At 48.0% G+C, this 16,676-nt stretch overlaps 1 protein-coding gene across 2 annotated transcripts; it reads left to right on the top strand.

Annotated features, from left to right (window-relative positions):
* Positions 1 to 1,719: 1,719 nt before the first annotated feature.
* Otx1 (orthodenticle homeobox 1) lies at positions 1,720 to 5,063 on the top strand. 2 transcript variants are annotated; one of them, XM_090336146.1, is made up of 5 exons: positions 1,720 to 1,902; positions 2,810 to 2,961; positions 4,139 to 4,314; positions 4,399 to 4,464; positions 4,495 to 5,063. In XM_090336146.1, the coding sequence occupies exons 1-5, from the start codon at positions 1,806 to 1,808 to the stop codon at positions 4,958 to 4,960; spliced, it is 957 nt and encodes a 318-aa protein (XP_090192272.1). In that variant the 5' UTR covers positions 1,720 to 1,805; the 3' UTR covers positions 4,961 to 5,063. The 2 variants fall into 2 exon arrangements, with proteins under 2 accessions (XP_090192272.1, XP_090192271.1); XM_090336145.1 differs by having other exon boundaries at positions 4,139 to 5,063.
* The last annotated feature ends 11,613 nt before the right edge of the window (positions 5,064 to 16,676 follow it).

The raw sequence follows: 16,676 nt of genomic DNA, 5'->3' as shown, positions 1-16,676 counted from the left end.
ACCCCTGGGGTCTTAGACCGGCAGCTGGAGTAACCCCTGCGCCCCTCCGTGTTGCAGGTTAACTGCCCGGAGGGGCACGGTGAGGGCGCGAGGTAGATGGTGAGCCGCCGCGGCAGCTGAGGCCAGGTAAGGAAAAGGCTGTGGGGCCGCGCGGGACTCCAGGATCGCGTCGGTTCCTTTGGCCTCCCACCTCCTCCTCAAACCCACCCTTGCTTCCCAGGTCCTCGTCAGGTGGGCGGGGCTGGGGTGACCCCCACTCCTGTCCTGTGGCGGCGGGAACCCCTGGGATCGCCACGGCGGCCGGGCGCCCCCTCCCCCGCCTCCTTCGAAGTCACCCAGCTGGGCTGCTAAGTTTGGAGAAAGTCTGAAAACTCACCCTGCACCCTCCAGAACTGTTGTGGCTGAAGACCTGTTTTCCTTTGGCTCCAGGGCCCCGGATGGTTTCCTCCCGCCCCTTTCTCGACAGGGCTGGGCCCACGAGGAGCCCCGGGCCCTGAGGACAGGAGTGGGGGTGGGGGTGGAAGTGGGTTGGGATGGGGAGCTCGAGCTCAGGCTTCTCTCCCCGAATTTCCCCGCCTGGGTTCCTGGCCTACTTTACAGGATCCCCGCAAAACGGGTAGAAAGAGAAGGCCTTCCAGGGCCCCAAGCACCCCTTCTCTACCCCCTGAGAGTAGCGCCGCGGGTGGAGAGCAGCTGCGGAAGCCAAGCCTCGACCCTCCAGCTCCGTGCTGAGTGAGCTTTGCCGCTTGAGGCCTAGTTCTCCGGTTTGGGTCGGGGCCTGGGGCCTTGAGTTCAGGTAGTAGGACGGCAGGAACCTGCTGTGCCCAGGCTTCCCCAGTCCCCAAGAGCCTTGGTCCTGTTGCCCTTCGTCTTCTGAGGAGACTTGGTAAGGCACAGCCAGGCTCGGTTAAAAGAAGGCACCCCTGAGCCGGCGAAGAAGGGCGGCTGGCCGCATCTGTGCACCTCTGACCTCGGGCGGCCGCATCTTAGAACTGCCACTTCTACCGTGGCCCCTTTGGCATTCTCTGGCCACCTGCGAGGGGCCTGGGCCCATGACCGCGGCAGAGGCACGGTGGGACTGTGGGTGAGCTGTCCCTGGACACAGGGCGGGCAGCTGGGATGGTGATTACAGGGCACTGGCAAGGGTGCAGGCCTGGAGACCTCAGAAAGAACGATGGGTCTTACGTGGGCATGGTATCCCCATGAGCCTTAGGTCAAGTAAGCCTTCCTATCTCACCGTGGCCCTCTGTAGTAGTACCTGCATTTTTTTTTGCCCCCTTCTTAAAAACATTTGAAACGAAACGAAATGACTCTTCCTGCTCTGGGAGGCACGGCAAGAGAAGATTTGCTTGAACAATACGAAACTACAACTCAAAATGTTGCCTGTCCTCGGGATCTTGCACACTTGCAGGTTCTGGCTCTAACCTCCCCAGCCAGTTCACATTTTTTATTAACCACTCTTCACTCTTGTCTACACCCTTGGCTCGAACCACGCTGAAAAAGAGGCATGGAGATCCAGAATGAAGTTTACTTTTTAAAGAAGCAGTGTGTGATCATTCAGCCAAAGCCTTGAATGGGATTGACTGCCTTGGGCAGTTTCATGGCCTGCCTTTCCTCCCCATCTCAGGGACCAACCTGGAAGCTGAAGTGGCTGGAAGCTGAGTGATGGTGTTGATGTGTCTCTTGTTTCCTTTAGGCCAGGCCCCCAGAAGAAACAGCTTGACGGACTTGGAGGTGGGAGCTCTAAGCTGCTCCTAGCCCCAGGCCCCCTGGATCCACCAGGACACTTCCATCCAGCTGTTAGCATGATGTCTTACCTCAAACAACCCCCATATGGCATGAATGGACTGGGCCTCGCTGGGCCTGCCATGGACCTGCTACACCCCTCGGTGGGCTACCCGGGTGAGCAATGGCCCTTTGACCCTACACTAAGTCTCTGAAAAATGTTTGAGTTCCCAGACTCTTAAGTTTGAGCCAGCGTTGTCTCTGAAGGGGATCAGGGAGCCAGTAGCTTAGTCTCTTTACAAAGACCTGCTGCAGGCCCCACGAGTTAGAGCCTCAGGCCCCTGAGGTAGCCTGGGCTGCAAGAGGTGCACATAGAGAGCTAGCACTATTGGCAACCTATCTCCTATTGTAGGTTCTTCTGTGTAAAGTGTTTACCCCCAGATTCGTTTCTCATGTGCCGCCATTGTTTTGTGGGTCTGTTTCTCTCTGCCCTCCAACCTCAAATGAAGGATCTGAACACTCCTAGACCATGGCATTAAAAGCAAAAGTTCCTTTATTCGACTTTTTAGGTTGCTTTGGAGAAAGTAGAAGATGGTGTCTTCCTTTTTTTTTTTTTTTTTAAATCAAACAGCCTGGAAGACTAGTGACCTGCACTAACTTTTGTGCTGGTGTGGAGGACTGCATCAGTTGAGTCTTGTGTTTCTTCTCTGGCTCCTGCTGTGAAATTGTTTGTTTTTTTCGGGTGGTGTTTCGGGGTATTTCTTATTCCCAGCTAGGGAGTTTAGGGGGCAACATAAGGAAATGGGAAGGGAGGGAAGTTGTGTGACTTCTCTTCCTCTTACATCTCGGAGCCGCCGGGAGAGAGCTAGCTCTAGTGTCTTGGAGCTGGGGATTCCTGAGTGGAATCCTGGCACTTTCTCCCACCTGTGGCCTTCAGGCTTGGTCCCTCAGGGGAGAGTCTTTTGCTCCCTACTCGGCCTTTGATGACGGGCCGGGTTCTAGGCCTGTAGAAAGGGGACCTGCCCAGGGCTTCTAGGGGCCAGTGCACGTGTTCACGGCTGACCAGAGGCGGCTGTTCCCGCAGCCACCCCGCGGAAGCAGCGGCGGGAGCGCACCACCTTCACGCGCTCGCAGCTGGACGTGCTCGAGGCGCTTTTCGCGAAGACTCGCTACCCTGACATCTTCATGCGTGAGGAGGTGGCTCTCAAGATCAACCTGCCCGAGTCCAGAGTCCAGGTGCGCGGTCCCGGGGCCTCTGAGAGCCAGGGTCGGGGTCTGGGAAGGGGGACGGCGGGGGGGGGGGGGGGGGAGGGAGACGCAGGCTGGGCGGCCCCTCTCGGACTCCCCCTAGCGCTGGGCGTCCGCCAGGAGGGGAGCCAAGTTAAATGATCAGACTGAGAGCTCTGGATGCCGTCCCGGTCCCTTCCAGTGCTGAAGTGGTTTTTACGGATTTCGGGGGGAATGGTGGGCTCCTGATTCAAAGTGTCCAGCGCGCTCCCCGCGTGTCCCCGGGTCACCCGCAGCCCCGGGATTTCGCGTGTCTCGCCATGCCTGGCGTGTCCCGGTGCTGCCTGGCGGAAGTCCCAGGGCAGGGTTGAGCCGGGGTCTAGGGCCGTGCCTGGAAGGGTGCCCCGGCAGTGGCGTCAGCCTGATTGCACACTTTCCTCGCCCGGAGCGGTGGCCTAGTGTAAAACCTGGCTGCCGGCTTTGCTGTTTCTATTTTTGAGATGAAAGCGCTCCGAAGATACAGTTTGGATTAGAACTCAGGACTCTCTGAAAAGGTCTTTTGTCCTGTTTTCCCTGGAGGCTGGAAAAAGGACTAAGAATGCAACACTGGGTATTCCAAGAGCCGTGGGCACTTGGTGACTGGCCATTCCATTGGGTTCTCTACCTAAATAGTCCAAAAAACCAACAACGAAACAGCACCCAGGCTCCCTTCCTAAGAAGCCTCCGTACTGGAATCCTGCCTCGGTTTACCCTCTGGCCTCGCTCCTTCTCCCACCTAAACCTCCCCCCTACCTGAATCCCTGTAGGAGCCAACTGAGGGAATCCCGCTGGGCCCCCGGCTTGGTGACTGCCCCACACTCCTGCGCTCGGCGCAGAGAAAACGGGGTCTCCAAACACGGGGGGCTGTGGAGAGGCAGCCGTTGGGGAGCCGTGTAGGGGTCGTTGAAATTGTGGCTGGACGGGCGAGGAAGTCCTCGGGCCTCGCCGAGTGGAGCGAGGGGTGGGGAGGGCGCCGCGCTGGGGGGCGGCGGGCTGAGGCTGGGGGAGGGAGCGGGGTCCGGCGGGCCGGGCCGCGGAGGGGCGGGGGACTCTCGGTCCGGGGCGGGGTGCTGGCCGGGGCGGGGGGCGGGGGAGCCCCAACCCCCCGCCTCCCTAAACCCACTCTCCCGCCCCGGCCGGCCCGCAGGTCTGGTTCAAGAACCGCCGCGCCAAGTGCCGCCAGCAGCAGCAAAGCGGGAGCGGAACCAAGAGCCGGCCGGTGAAGAAGAAGTCCTCCCCGGTGCGGGAGAGCTCCGGCTCCGAGAGCAGCGGCCAGTTCACGCCGCCCGCCGTGTCCAGCTCGGCCTCCTCGTCCAGCTCAGCGTCCAGCGCCTCCGCCAACCCGGCGGCTGCCGCCGCGGCGGGCCTGGGCGGGAACCCGGCGGTGGCCGCGGCGTCGTCCCTGAGCACCCCGGCCGCTTCGTCCATCTGGAGCCCGGCCTCCATCTCGCCGGGCTCGGCGCCGGCGTCCGTGTCCGTGCCGGAGCCGCTGGCCGCGCCGAGCAACGCCTCGTGCATGCAGCGCTCGGTGGCCGCCGGGGCGGCCTCGGCCGCCGCCTCCTACCCCATGTCCTACGGCCAGGGCGGCAGCTACGGCCAGGGCTACCCCGCGCCCTCCTCGTCCTACTTCGGCGGCGTGGACTGCAGCTCCTACCTGGCGCCCATGCACTCGCACCACCACCCGCACCAGCTCAGCCCCATGGCTCCCTCCTCCATGGCGGGCCACCACCACCACCACCCGCACGCGCACCACCCGCTGAGCCAGTCTTCTGGCCACCACCACCACCACCATCACCACCACCACCACCAAGGTTACGGAGGCTCGGGGCTCGCCTTCAACTCTGCCGACTGCTTGGATTACAAGGAGCCTGGCGCGGCCGCGGCTTCCTCTGCCTGGAAACTCAACTTCAACTCTCCCGACTGTCTGGACTATAAGGACCAAGCGTCGTGGCGGTTCCAGGTCTTGTGAGCCCCTGGGAGCGAGAGGAAGAGGAGAAGACACGCAACTACCTGCGCCCTCTGTGGACCCCATCCTGTTGCTGCTGCACCGCCCGCCTTTGCTTCGGCTTCTCCAAAACTCAACTCAAAACACGACGCCCAAGGCCCGCAGCGCCGCTCCCGTCTTAGTGTCACCTGTTTTGTTTTTTTTTTTTAAATTTTTTTGGGGGGGATGCAAACCTGCCCTCCCCTCGGATGGGGTGGGGGCGGTGAACGGCGCGGTCCATGATCTTTTACTGGATAGCTGCATGCTGTCCCTCCCAACCCCTTCCGAAACCCTAAGCGACCCCTTCCGTCGGTCTGGACAGCCATGCCTGGCTCCTCCTTTCGACCCTGTTTGAGCTCACCACTTGATTCTTTCTGGACCCTGGAGTCTCGAACCGGCGCATAGCTACACGTAGGCGTGCACCCACAACATTACTCCAAATCCCAAAACAAAAACAAACAAACCGACCACTAAGTGTTTCTGGCCCCCACAGACTGTCATCTCTCCAGCTGCCCTCCACCCCCTCCCCGCCTGCATGCCAGCGCTCCCCGCGTCTCCTCCTCCCCAGTGGGGTGCGCAGGGCGCGGCCGGGTCACACAGCCTTGCCCCTCGCCCTGTGCTGGACTGGTTGAAGCTTCCGCCTCGCCTGGGCGGGAGTGCTGTACATAGTCAGGTCCGTTCCAGGGACCCCTTAAACTTTTTAGTTGCAGTTGGTTGAACTGAGCATTATCACGTCTTAGCGCCCAAGAAACTTTAAGATATATACAGTACATATATATACATATATATAACGAGAGCAAAAAATATTTTCCCTTTGTCCCCCCCATCGATGGCGCTTTTTGTTTTTCTGTGGCTACAAAGCTGTCCTACCCTCTTCACATTATTTCCCTCTGTATTTATTCAGAAGAACCGCTTGGTTCCAGGAAGCTGGGCGCGGAGGATCAGGAGTGTGGAGGAAAAGAGCCATAATTAGGGTACCAGGGGGTCCTGGGTGAGGGGTGGGGCGCGAGGCTGAGCCCCCTCACCCTTCCAAAGCATCGGGCGCAATTCCAGCTTAGAGACCCCAAATCAAAAAGGAACGAACAAAAACTTTTATAAAAGGCGAAATTTCAGCCATATGGAAATACCAGACCCAGGCCCCAGTCCCTGGATCCCGCTCCTCGGCTCCTCGGTCGGCTTCTCTCTTTCACCAGCCCTGTTCCTGTCTAGTGAGCCCCTAGTGCTCCTTCCTCTCCCAAATCTGCGGAGAGCCCCGCACGCCAGTGTATCAATTTTGGTTTCGGCCGCTTCGTCCAGTAGGTGGGAAAGTAATTTGTAAATTTGATTTGTCCGATGTGAAGATCTCAAATTACTTGTTGAAATGTAAGGCAGTTCCCTTCCCTCCTCTTTCTCTACATTATTTCCCCGAAAATAAATGCAAATTAATGAGTGGCTTGTCAGTGTTGCTCTTCTGATTCTAGCCTTAGGTCCTGGACTTGGGGGTCTAAAGGCAAAAACAAAAACAAAAACAAAAAACAAAAAACTGCGTTAACAACCCGCGTAGGTCTGGAGGCCAAAGAATGGGGTGGGAAATCCCGGCAGGGTGAGCCCCCCAGAAACGTTCCTTTGGGGAGTGTCTCCTCCCACCCCTGCGTCAACCTGGCCTTCCCCCAACCCCAAGGGTTTGACCCCGAATTTCCCTCGCCTTCCAGGACAGAGACAGGTGTCAGGACTCAACTCCTTTCTCTTCAGAGGCAGGAGCCTGGCACTGATTTCTTACCCTAATTGCCTGCTCCAGAAAGCAGAGGGGGAGGGGAGAGGATCGGGAGGCGGGAAAGGATAGCTCACCGCAACGCGCTCCGAGCCGAGCCAAAAAGGAAAAGAAAACAAAACGACAGGGGGAAAAAAAAAATCTGTGTCCTACATGCTGGCAGCAGACAACTTTCTTTTCAGCCGAGCTACCCCGGGCGGCTTCACTGTGGCCGGGGACCCCAGTTATGTGTACCGCGTGCGCGTGCGGATGGCCCTCCAAACCCCTAGCGCCAGAAGCAGCCACATTATCTTTGTTTGTATTGTAAAGTTTCTTTACAACATGCAAATAGAAAAACTGGGAAAGTCGAGAAGACACGGTTCTTTTTTCTTTCTTAACTTGGGCAGGGAAAGAAGATGCCCAGCATGGCAGTTGGGATTGGGGAAAAACGAAGTCCCACCTCCCTCTGGGGGTAGATGGAGATAGGAGGAGGCTCCCCCAGAAAATCTAGAGCCGGACACTGTCCAGACTCGGTGGTGGCCCTGAAAGCTTTGGGCTTGCAAGGCCGAGAAGCGGCTCAATCTTGTCCACAGGCAGGAAGGAAATAAGGACCGAACGAAAAGTTTCCTGCGAAGTGACCAACGCCCTCCCCCCCATTCTTCAGACTCCACGTGAGACCCGAGCCACAGAGTAAAGCGGGGATCCGAGAGCGCTCCTCCCGCAGGGCCCCGCGCCACGGAGGCCACAGGGCTGTGGGCCCTGGGCAGTGGAAAGGCTCCTGCCGCGTCCTCCGCCGGGATCTGGTGGCCTGGCTCAGGCCCACCTGTTCCTCGCCGAACGGCCTAGCCTCGGCAGAGGGGCCCGCGGGAGGGCGCTGCCCCCGCCCGGGCCGGCGTGGCCCTGCGGCACCGCCCCTGGCACGCGGGGCTCAGGTCGTTCTGGCCGCGCGCGCGCGCTCGGGATCCCTTCAGGCGCCGCTTTCCATGCCAGGCCCCGCCAGGCCGGCCAGTCCCGGGCGCCGTGGCCCCTTGGCTGAAGGGTCCGCACGTGCGAGGAGGTCCGGGCGAGGAGGCTCTCAATTCAGCCTGCTCGGACCCGGCCTCGCGGGCTCTCCCCCGTCTGGCTCGGCCCTGGCGGCTCGAGGCCCCGGTACCAGGTGCCTCTGAGGTGCGTGCCAACTGGCCCGGCGTCCTCGGGGCTGCCGGGTGCGGCGAAGCCAGGACATCCGCGTGGCCTCCGGAACGAGGCGCCCGAACCCCGGGCCTCAGTTTCGTTGCCATTGTGAGTTGGCCCCTGGCAGCCTGGGACGCTCCGGAACTTCACACTTGCGCGGGAGACAGCAGGTGAGAAGGTCGCCCTCGACCCCCCCAGCCCCGCCTCGCCCTGGCAGGGCCGCACAGCCGCGTCTAGAAGCTTCGGCACCCGCGCTCTGGCGCGAGGGGATAGGCAAGGCACGCTGAGGCCCTGCCGCAGTTCCCGCCCGCAGCACGAGGCTTCGAGAAGAGCCACGTGCTCCTCCCCGGGCCGCGGGGCCTGCGCCGCGTGGAAGCCGGCAGTGGGGCTGCGCGGGGCACCGGGCTGAGGGGCGCGGGGCCGGCGAGGTGCGACCAGAGTCAGCCAGGTGCCTCCCACCGCCTCACACCCCGCAGGTCCTCAGGCCGCCCTCCTTCAGAAGGAGGGAAGGACGGACGGACCAACCTGGTCCTCCCCGAGTTTTGCGGTGCGCGAAAGCCGTCGGAACAACTAGAGGTCCACAACTGAGCAGATCCGGCAAAATTCAGCCAAGAGGATGCTTGGTAGAGGGTTTCCCGGGCGTCCCGGGCGCCTGGCGGAGGGCGCAGCCGCCTCTCAGGTCCCGGGCACGCTCCAGACGTGGGGCATCTTGGTGATGTTTACAGTGGTTTTGTTTTTTTTTTTTTCTTTTTTCACTTTAAAAGGGCTTCAAGGTATTGCATTCATTTGCTGACGCTTTGAAAAGATTTGGTGAAGTCGCTTGGTTTGTTGAGGAGCTTTTCTGTCATCTTGTTGAACTGCTACTAAAGTTACATAGAGAATTTGGGGGAACCTTTCGAAATTATTATTATTGGTAGTAGTAGTAGTAATTCCTATAGTGTTTTCCACCTGAGGAAGATTTCCTCCGAGAGAAAAAATCAGATGAAAACTTCAGTCGTGGTTGTTGGTTTTTTTTTTAAACCAGGGACCAAAACTCAAAGTGATTTCTGGTATCAAAAGAAAAACAATCCCCCTTCCCCCGAGTATTTTGTGGGAAAAATAGCCGTTTCCACGGCTAAGGGTTTTTTTTTTTCTTTAAATTATGATAATAAAAGTAAATTCACTACTCATTCTGGCAGAATTAATTATAATGCTAATGATGTCATTAGTGTCTGATGACAAGCACTGTGGTGTCTTTAGAGGAACAGAAATACACGTGATGTATAAATGTAGATAACATATATGTTATTGGTAAAGAGAATCTGTATCATTACTATTCAAGACCAGAAAATCACTTGGCTTCTGGTGCAGAATTAATTTAAGAAAGGCAACAAGATATCTTTGCAAAATTCCCTCACTTAAAACAGAAGTTCTCAGCAACTTATTCTATATTTTCGGCATTATTCTCTTTCCTTTATGAATTTGAATGTCTCAAATGAACACTCAAGTTCAATAGTAATGAAAAACTTACTGACTTAAGAATGAATACCAAATAATAATAATGTGCTGCTTTTTCTACAAGAAGCCTTCTTCATTGTCTTGAAAAGTCTATTTCAGTGCTGGAGTGTGTGAATTATACTTTTTAAAAAAAAATCAGAAGTTTTTTGGTGTTTTTAAGAAATGGTTTCTTAGAACACAATTACACCTCTAAGTACAAAGCATCGTGCTGATATTTACTACTATTTGGGAGAAAGAACAGAATGTGTATGGGGTTTGGAAGCACAGGGAGGAAGTGGAGGAGGAAAAGAAAGAGGGGAGATGGAAAAAGGGAAAAAGGAGGAGAGCATTTTGATCTGATGTATCTTTAATGGAGTTTTAAAATTGAGTTGGATTGTACATAAAACACATGAGATACAATCCTTCAAAAATATTAAAACACAAAAAATATTTGCCAAAAAGTTGTCAGTAATTAAAGTGAAATAGCAGTTTTACAATATTGTTCGTTTAAAACAGCCCTTCAATATATCCAGTATTTTTCCTTAGGAACAAAATCAAGCAAAGAAATGTATGGTTGTTTGAAACTAAATTGCACATCGCTCTAATATATAAAATTATACATTTATGTTTCTAGAACTATGACTTGAAAAATAAGGATATGCTTAAAGTATTCCCCAGTTCTCTCTCATCAAATAGAACTTAGAATCCATTTAATCAATGATAACCCATCAAGATTTGAAAACCTATTGTGTTTCTAAAAATGTGTACTGCTTTCACCCCCTTTGGACCTTTTACTTAGTGACTAATGTAATCAAAGGGACAAAATTACATTCCATTCCAAAGGTCACAAATACTTTTTAATAAAGGTTAATCTTTATTGAACAGCTTATGAAAACTATTTTAGAATTGTTTAGAAATTGCTTCAAGTGGATTGTAAAATTAGGATTTAAGGAAGTTGAGTCCAATTTTTTTCAGGATTGGAGTATAAATAAATCATAATTAATTTTGACTCGGGGTAAAACTAAAATGTAAGAATAAACGGTCTTTGATTCAACAGCTTGGTGTCTAAAGAGCTTATAAAATATTTTTAGTATACAAATATTCTTATGTATGCTCAAAGCTCTAAATGCTTCTAAGATATACCATCATCTGTCATAGCTATTTCAAATAGGAATCACATTTCTTTTTAAAATTTATTTTAAAATTTTTACTGTGAAATATACATATGAAAAAAATTATAAAACCGATTTTTAAAACTTAAAGAGTGACAAGTTTTTAGCAAATACTTTGAAAAGTAGATTTGCAGTTGGTTACAGTATTCATGTTTAAATTTGATGTTATATAAAATATATCTGTTTTAGGTTTTTGTTAAATCCATTAGTAATTATTGGTACATATAGATACCTTTTAAGTGGGAGAAACACATGAAATCATAGGATACAGATGTTTTGTACAACTTTGTAAATTCATAATTTCTTATGCTTTATGTTTATTTTTTTAAAACGCCAAGAGACTCCCCTTTCTTAAGCATTCAAAGATACAGCTTCAGATCTCAAATCTATATTTCTAGGCTAGAGTTTTCTGTGGGATTTCACACCTGAAAAGAGGCCATTAGGTTTTAGGATGCAGGAAGTTAATTATTAATGTCTTGCTTCAAAATAATTGACGTGGAGGAGTGGCATTGAATACTGGTGAAACCAGATTAGCACGGGGGTTCATAGTTTTAAATATGGGAGTGAGCAGGGAAGATTGCATTACACTGTTTTTGAATACTTGTTTCCAAAATAAAAAAAAATGACTAAAGGGCTGGGAATATAGCTAATGGTAGATTACTTGCCATGCACACAGAAGGCCCTAGGTTCATCCTCAGCATGTGTGTGTGTATGTATGTATCACATGTATCACACACATGTAAGTTTGCAGAAAATCCTTGCAGAGAGCTGAGAAAATTAAGCTGTCTCTACTTTGGTGTTTACATAATATTATGCCTAGATGCTTTCTTTCATCTGCTCACATCTTGAGAGGTGGGTGGTGGGAAGGTGAGTCTCAGAGTGGCTACTTTATTAAAGGTTGCACCCTAGGTGGCAGCATGCAGATCCCAATACTCAGAATGCAGATCCCATTTGCTTTTTCTGTAAAAGCTGCCTAATTTTAGTATGTTAGCAAACATTAACTTACTATCTTTATTAGTAGCTCCAATCAGTTATATTGTACTGTTAGATCTCCAAGCAAACAAAACACTGTAATACTTGAGAATCACATTGCTGAAACATGCACCATCCACAAAACATGCACTATCAACAGCATCATCATCATCACCATCATCATCGTCATCATCATCATCATCATCATCATTACTTTGAGAGGATAAGGATGGATCCTAGAGTCTCAAGCATGCTAGGCATGCTTGCCTGGTGTTAAATTCGAGTTTTGCTCATTAATTCCTGTGTGGGCTGTCCTTACCTTTCTATTTCTGGGCATCACTTAAATCTTATTTTAATGACTTTTCAGAGAGATAGTAATGGACATTAAATGAGGAGACTTGTCTGATACCAGATCTCTTCTATTTCCCCCTTTAATTCTTTATTAATTTTAATTCCTTACTATTTTTTAATTTCTAAATAGTTTAGAAATTCCTTACTGGTTCCTTCATGTTTGTCAGTGGAGTTTTCTGTTCTTGTTCCTTAAGACATTGCTTTGCCACATTATAGGACTTCTAATCCAAGGAAAGTTGTATAAACAAAGTAAGGAGTTAGGAATAGATTAATGGCTCTGCATAAGAGGTTCAGTTAAAAAGCATTCGGAGGTCTTTTTCTGACTATCAACTTGGATACTTCTTTCTGAGTTTTGAAGCCTACAGCTTCCTGCAAGCTTTCAGTCTCATTGTTGGCAAATCTTTTGTCTTTTTAGGTAAATTTAAAGAAATCCATGGGGGTTCTGGTGCTAGAGGAAGCCTAAGTGTTAGAAGGACCAAATTGTATGGGATTCTCAATTCTTGGCACTGTGCCAGACACAGATGGGACTCAACCATGTTTGTTGAATGATTTAAAGAGGGATATTATTATCAACCTTGAAGCATATTTACATGTAGGTCATTTTCTTAATTGCCTTTTTTCTTTGGAGTATTTGAAGTTATTTTTGAATGGAGTTGACAGTACTATTTAAAAGTCTCTGGTTGTTTGGTTGGTTGGTTTGCAGTGCTGTAGATTGAACCCCACAGCCATGGTATATGCCAAGTAAAGACACTACCACTGAGCTACATGCCCAGTCCTGGTAGTCATTTTTAGTCATCCATTAACTCAAGACTTTTTGTTTACACTATAGCATCTCTTGTAAAATAGAAGATCATTCCAAAATGTATTTCATTAGAATGTTACTATAAAATTATTTAAAAGTTTGTAAACTTTATGTGCACTTTAAATCAAATGATGATTCATTTAACATCACATAGTAAATATCATCCGGTTAAAACAATAGATTATTATTTATACCGGAGAATTTGCTAGCCGTGGTGGCTCACGCCTGTAATCCCTGTAATCCTAGCTACTCAGGAGACAGAGATCTGAGGATTGTGGTTCAAAGCCAGCACGACACTAAAGTCCGTGAGACTCTTAACTCCAATTAATTACTACAAAACCGGAAGTATTGTTGTGGCTCAAGGGGAAGGGTGGTAGCCTTGAGCTGAAGAGCTCAGGAACAGCACCCAGGCCAAGTTCAAGTCCCATGACCCAAAAAAAAAAAAAAAAAGGAAAAAGGACCACAGTATTTCCTTGAGTATTCCCTGGCCATCTCTCATGTGTTCAGAGATAGCCATTATCCAGTTGATGATAATAGTCGCTTTCTTGCATTTATTCTTCAATTTACCATTTGTATATACATTCCTACACAATATGAATTCATTTAACTTTTCAGAATTTTATATAAATTACAGCTTTTGACCATTTTTACTTAATGTTATATGTTTATAATTATGTGTCTGTAGCTCGTTTTCATTCCTATAATATTTATCTGTTGAATTGTTGAGTTGTTTCAAATTTGGGGCAATTATAATAATGCTCTTCTGAACATTTTCTAAGTATAACATTGTGCAGATAAGGATGCAGATCTATAGGGTACATACTGGGAGTGAATTTTCTGTGCCATAGGTATATATTTTCAACTTGGCTAGATACTCACATATACTGATATGTTACTTTACATCCTCAGGTAGTAAAGGAGAATTCTAGTTGCTCTGTATTTTTGCCAAAGCTTAGTATTGTTAGACTTTTAAAACTTTGACAGTGTTTTTTCTTTTTTCTTTTTGTGTGCTGGTACTGGGGGTTGAACTTTTGATCTTTTTAGCAGTTTTACTTATGGCTATTTCACTCTATCACTTGGGCCACAGCTCCACTTCTGGCTTTTTGCTGGTTAACTGGAGATAAAAGTTTCACAAACCTTTCTGCACTGGCTGTCTTTAAACTATGATCCTCAGATCTTAGTGTCTTGAATTTCTGGGATTACAGGTGTGAGTTACTGGCTCTAGGCCTATCTTAAGTTACTGAGGAGCTCAAGCCTCATTTTTAATGCTTGTTGTAATTTGGATTTCTCCTTTTTCAAAGTGTTTATTCTTGTATTTGTATCTTTTTTTCCTATTAGATTGTATCTTCTCATGCATTCTGCAGTTTGAGTCCTTTGTCACTTATGTATGTTTAAAGTATTTTTAACATGTATTTTTATTCTTTTTTATGGTGTTTTTATTGATTTAATTAGTTAATTGGTCAGTTGTAGGGCTTGAACTCAGAGCCTGAGCTGATCCTTGAGCATTTTCATTCAAGGCCTGCTCTCTACAACTTTGAGCCACAGTGCCACTTCCACTTTTCAGGTAGTTAATTGGAGATAAGTCTCAAGGACTTTCCTTCTTGGGCTGGCTTCAAAGATGGATTTTCAGATCTCAGTTTTGGAATAGCTAAACATGAGCCACTGGTGCCTGGCCTATGGTTTTTTCATTGTTGTTGTTGTCAGTCCTGGCTTGAACTCAGGGCCTGAGGACTGTCCTTGGGCTTTCTCAAAGCTACTGCTCTACCACTTGAGCCACAGCACCACTTCTGGCTTTTTCTGTGTATGTGGTACCAAGGAATCAAATCCAGGCAAGCAGTCTACCACTAGGCCAAACTCTTAGCCCCTGACCTGTGGTGTTTTTAAGCAGCTATGTTTTAAATATTTCCTTTCTGATTGGTGCTTTGTGTATGCTGGGTTTAGGAAATCCTTTCTTACTTTTTGGTCATGAAGTTATTTCCTCATATTTTCTTTTTAAATTTTTAAAATTCTCTTTAAGTTGTTGTACAAAGGTGTTTCAGTTCAACATCTCTCTTTTTTATTGCATTTTATTGTCGGGATAATGCATAGAGGGGTTACAGTTTACATTTGTCAGGTAATAGGTACATTACTTCTCAAACCTTGATACCCCTTCTCATGTTTTTGTCTCCCTTTTCTTACCCCACCCCCTCCCAATCATTTTGTTTTTCCTCCTTCCCTTCCCTATTTCAAATAATCATATATACAATATACCAGGTAACAAAGTCAGATACAGTAACCACATGAGATTAACCATAAGTGGAAAAAAGAGAAAAGAAATAACTTCACATAATACATTAAGAACAACAATCACAAAGATAAACCTCTTGTTTCCATAACCTAGAGTTCATTTCCTTTAGTCTCATCCTGTCTGACCATATGTGCATACGTTTGGAGGTATTGTGATCCTCTGCTAGGAGAATCTTAGATGTGCACTAATATAAACGAGGGATGTCAACAACTCTTTATCACATTATAAGTGCAATAAATCTTGCTCAATGTCACTCCTCCTATTTTCTCTCCATCTCTTTCAATCTTACCCCCATATTTTTTCATAAAAGATTTCTTTGAAAGTTTTATCTAAAATACACATCACCTGACCTTTTTTGTGTGTAGAATATCTGGTAGCAGTTCATCCTTATCCTTCTTGAAACTTCATCTGCTTATGTGATTGCCTCTGTTGTCTTTATGTTCTAAGTCCTCAAACTTGTGCTTGTTTGTTTTTAACATGGTCTATACTCCTTATGTCTAGTTATCTTCCAGACCTGAATGTTTTGAAAACGTTTCCTAATTTTTACCCTCTTATTTCCTGTGTACATTAAATCAAAATATAAGCCAAAAGACATAATGGGATCTTTGAAACGTCTTCCCTTCTCTTCTCCAACCAAACAGCTATCCTAGCCAGCAATATTCTGAAATGTATCTCAAATCCGTTTATTCCCTTCTCTCCAGTTACACAATTACCACTCAGAGTTCTAGTTAGTCTGGTGCAATAGCTTTCTAATTGGTTTTCCTGCCTGCTTTCTATTCCTTTTCTCTGGTCAGTCTTTCACCCTGCCACAGAATATCCTTTCTAAGCACCAATTACATCCATTTCCTGCTCTTATGGCTTTTCATTGCCTTCGTTCCAACAAAAAGTTTAGATCTTTCACATGACTTCTGCCACTACTCTGCAGGAATCTCATGTTTTAACCACACCAGGCTACTTATTGTTCCCCAAAGAAGCTGTGTACATTCATTGTGTGCTTTTCCCCCATGTTGTTTCCTCTGCTTGGAACAGTCTTCCATCTACCTCTTTCCATGGGGAAAATCCTATTTCTTCCATCACCATTCCCAAACAGAATAATCCTTCCTGCCTCTGGGATTCCCACAACACTTTGTTAGTACCTTCATTGCAGTGTTGATCATATTGTTTTACAGTTATTAGTTTATGCTAATCTTAGCAAAGGAAATAGAAAATGTATACATTAACTAAAGAGTTGTCAGCGGGGAAAAATGTTGTTGAAGTAGTACAATGTAGATACTTCTAAACTATTTTAGAAGAAGCTTGGAGGCTTGTATTCATTACCTATTCTGAAGGTGATTAAACCTATCATATATTGCTGTACCATAATCACAGCTTAATTAGTTATTGAGATTGATGTGGGTGGCTTTTAGTCTAATGCTAACTAAAATAGTAAAACTCATAAAAATCAGTTTCAGAAGAACAAATAAAATGGACTGAACTTCATTTTTAAAAAGCTGAATTGGTTCAAACAGGCTTAGAATACAAAATTACAATCAGTTAGAAAAAGAATTTCTCAATACTGCTGAAGAATTTTTTGTCTCTTTGCAAGAACACAATGAGTATACACATGTTATTACAACTTTTATAATACTGATGACTATTTTGACAGAGCTTTCTAACTTTCTTGGGAAGTGCTGGTGAATCTGATTGGCTTTAATCAGAGCAGTGAGAAATAAAGTTTCTATAGATGTTAATTTTTCAGA

The sequence above is a fragment of the Megascapheus bottae genome, chromosome 7, assembly GCF_031878675.1.
Source record: "Megascapheus bottae isolate mThoBot1 chromosome 7, mThoBot2.hap1, whole genome shotgun sequence".
Lineage (NCBI taxonomy): Eukaryota > Metazoa > Chordata > Mammalia > Rodentia > Geomyidae > Megascapheus > Megascapheus bottae.
The sequence above is the reverse complement of the archived record's forward strand: the minus strand, read 5'-3'. Positions and strand labels throughout refer to the sequence as shown.

What these genes read in the sequence shown, in the direction of transcription:
- Otx1 (XM_090336145.1), top strand. Translation starts at nt 1,806, where the DNA reads ATGATGTCTTACCTCAAACAACCCCCATATGGCATGAATGGACTGGGC. An exon ending in CCCCTCGGTGGGCTACCCGG is followed by an intron (nt 1,903 to 2,809) that starts GTGAGCAATGGC and finishes CTGTTCCCGCAG; the next exon opens with CCACCCCGCGGAAGCAGCGG. An exon ending in TGCCCGAGTCCAGAGTCCAG is followed by an intron (nt 2,962 to 4,138) that starts GTGCGCGGTCCC and finishes GCCGGCCCGCAG; the next exon opens with GTCTGGTTCAAGAACCGCCG.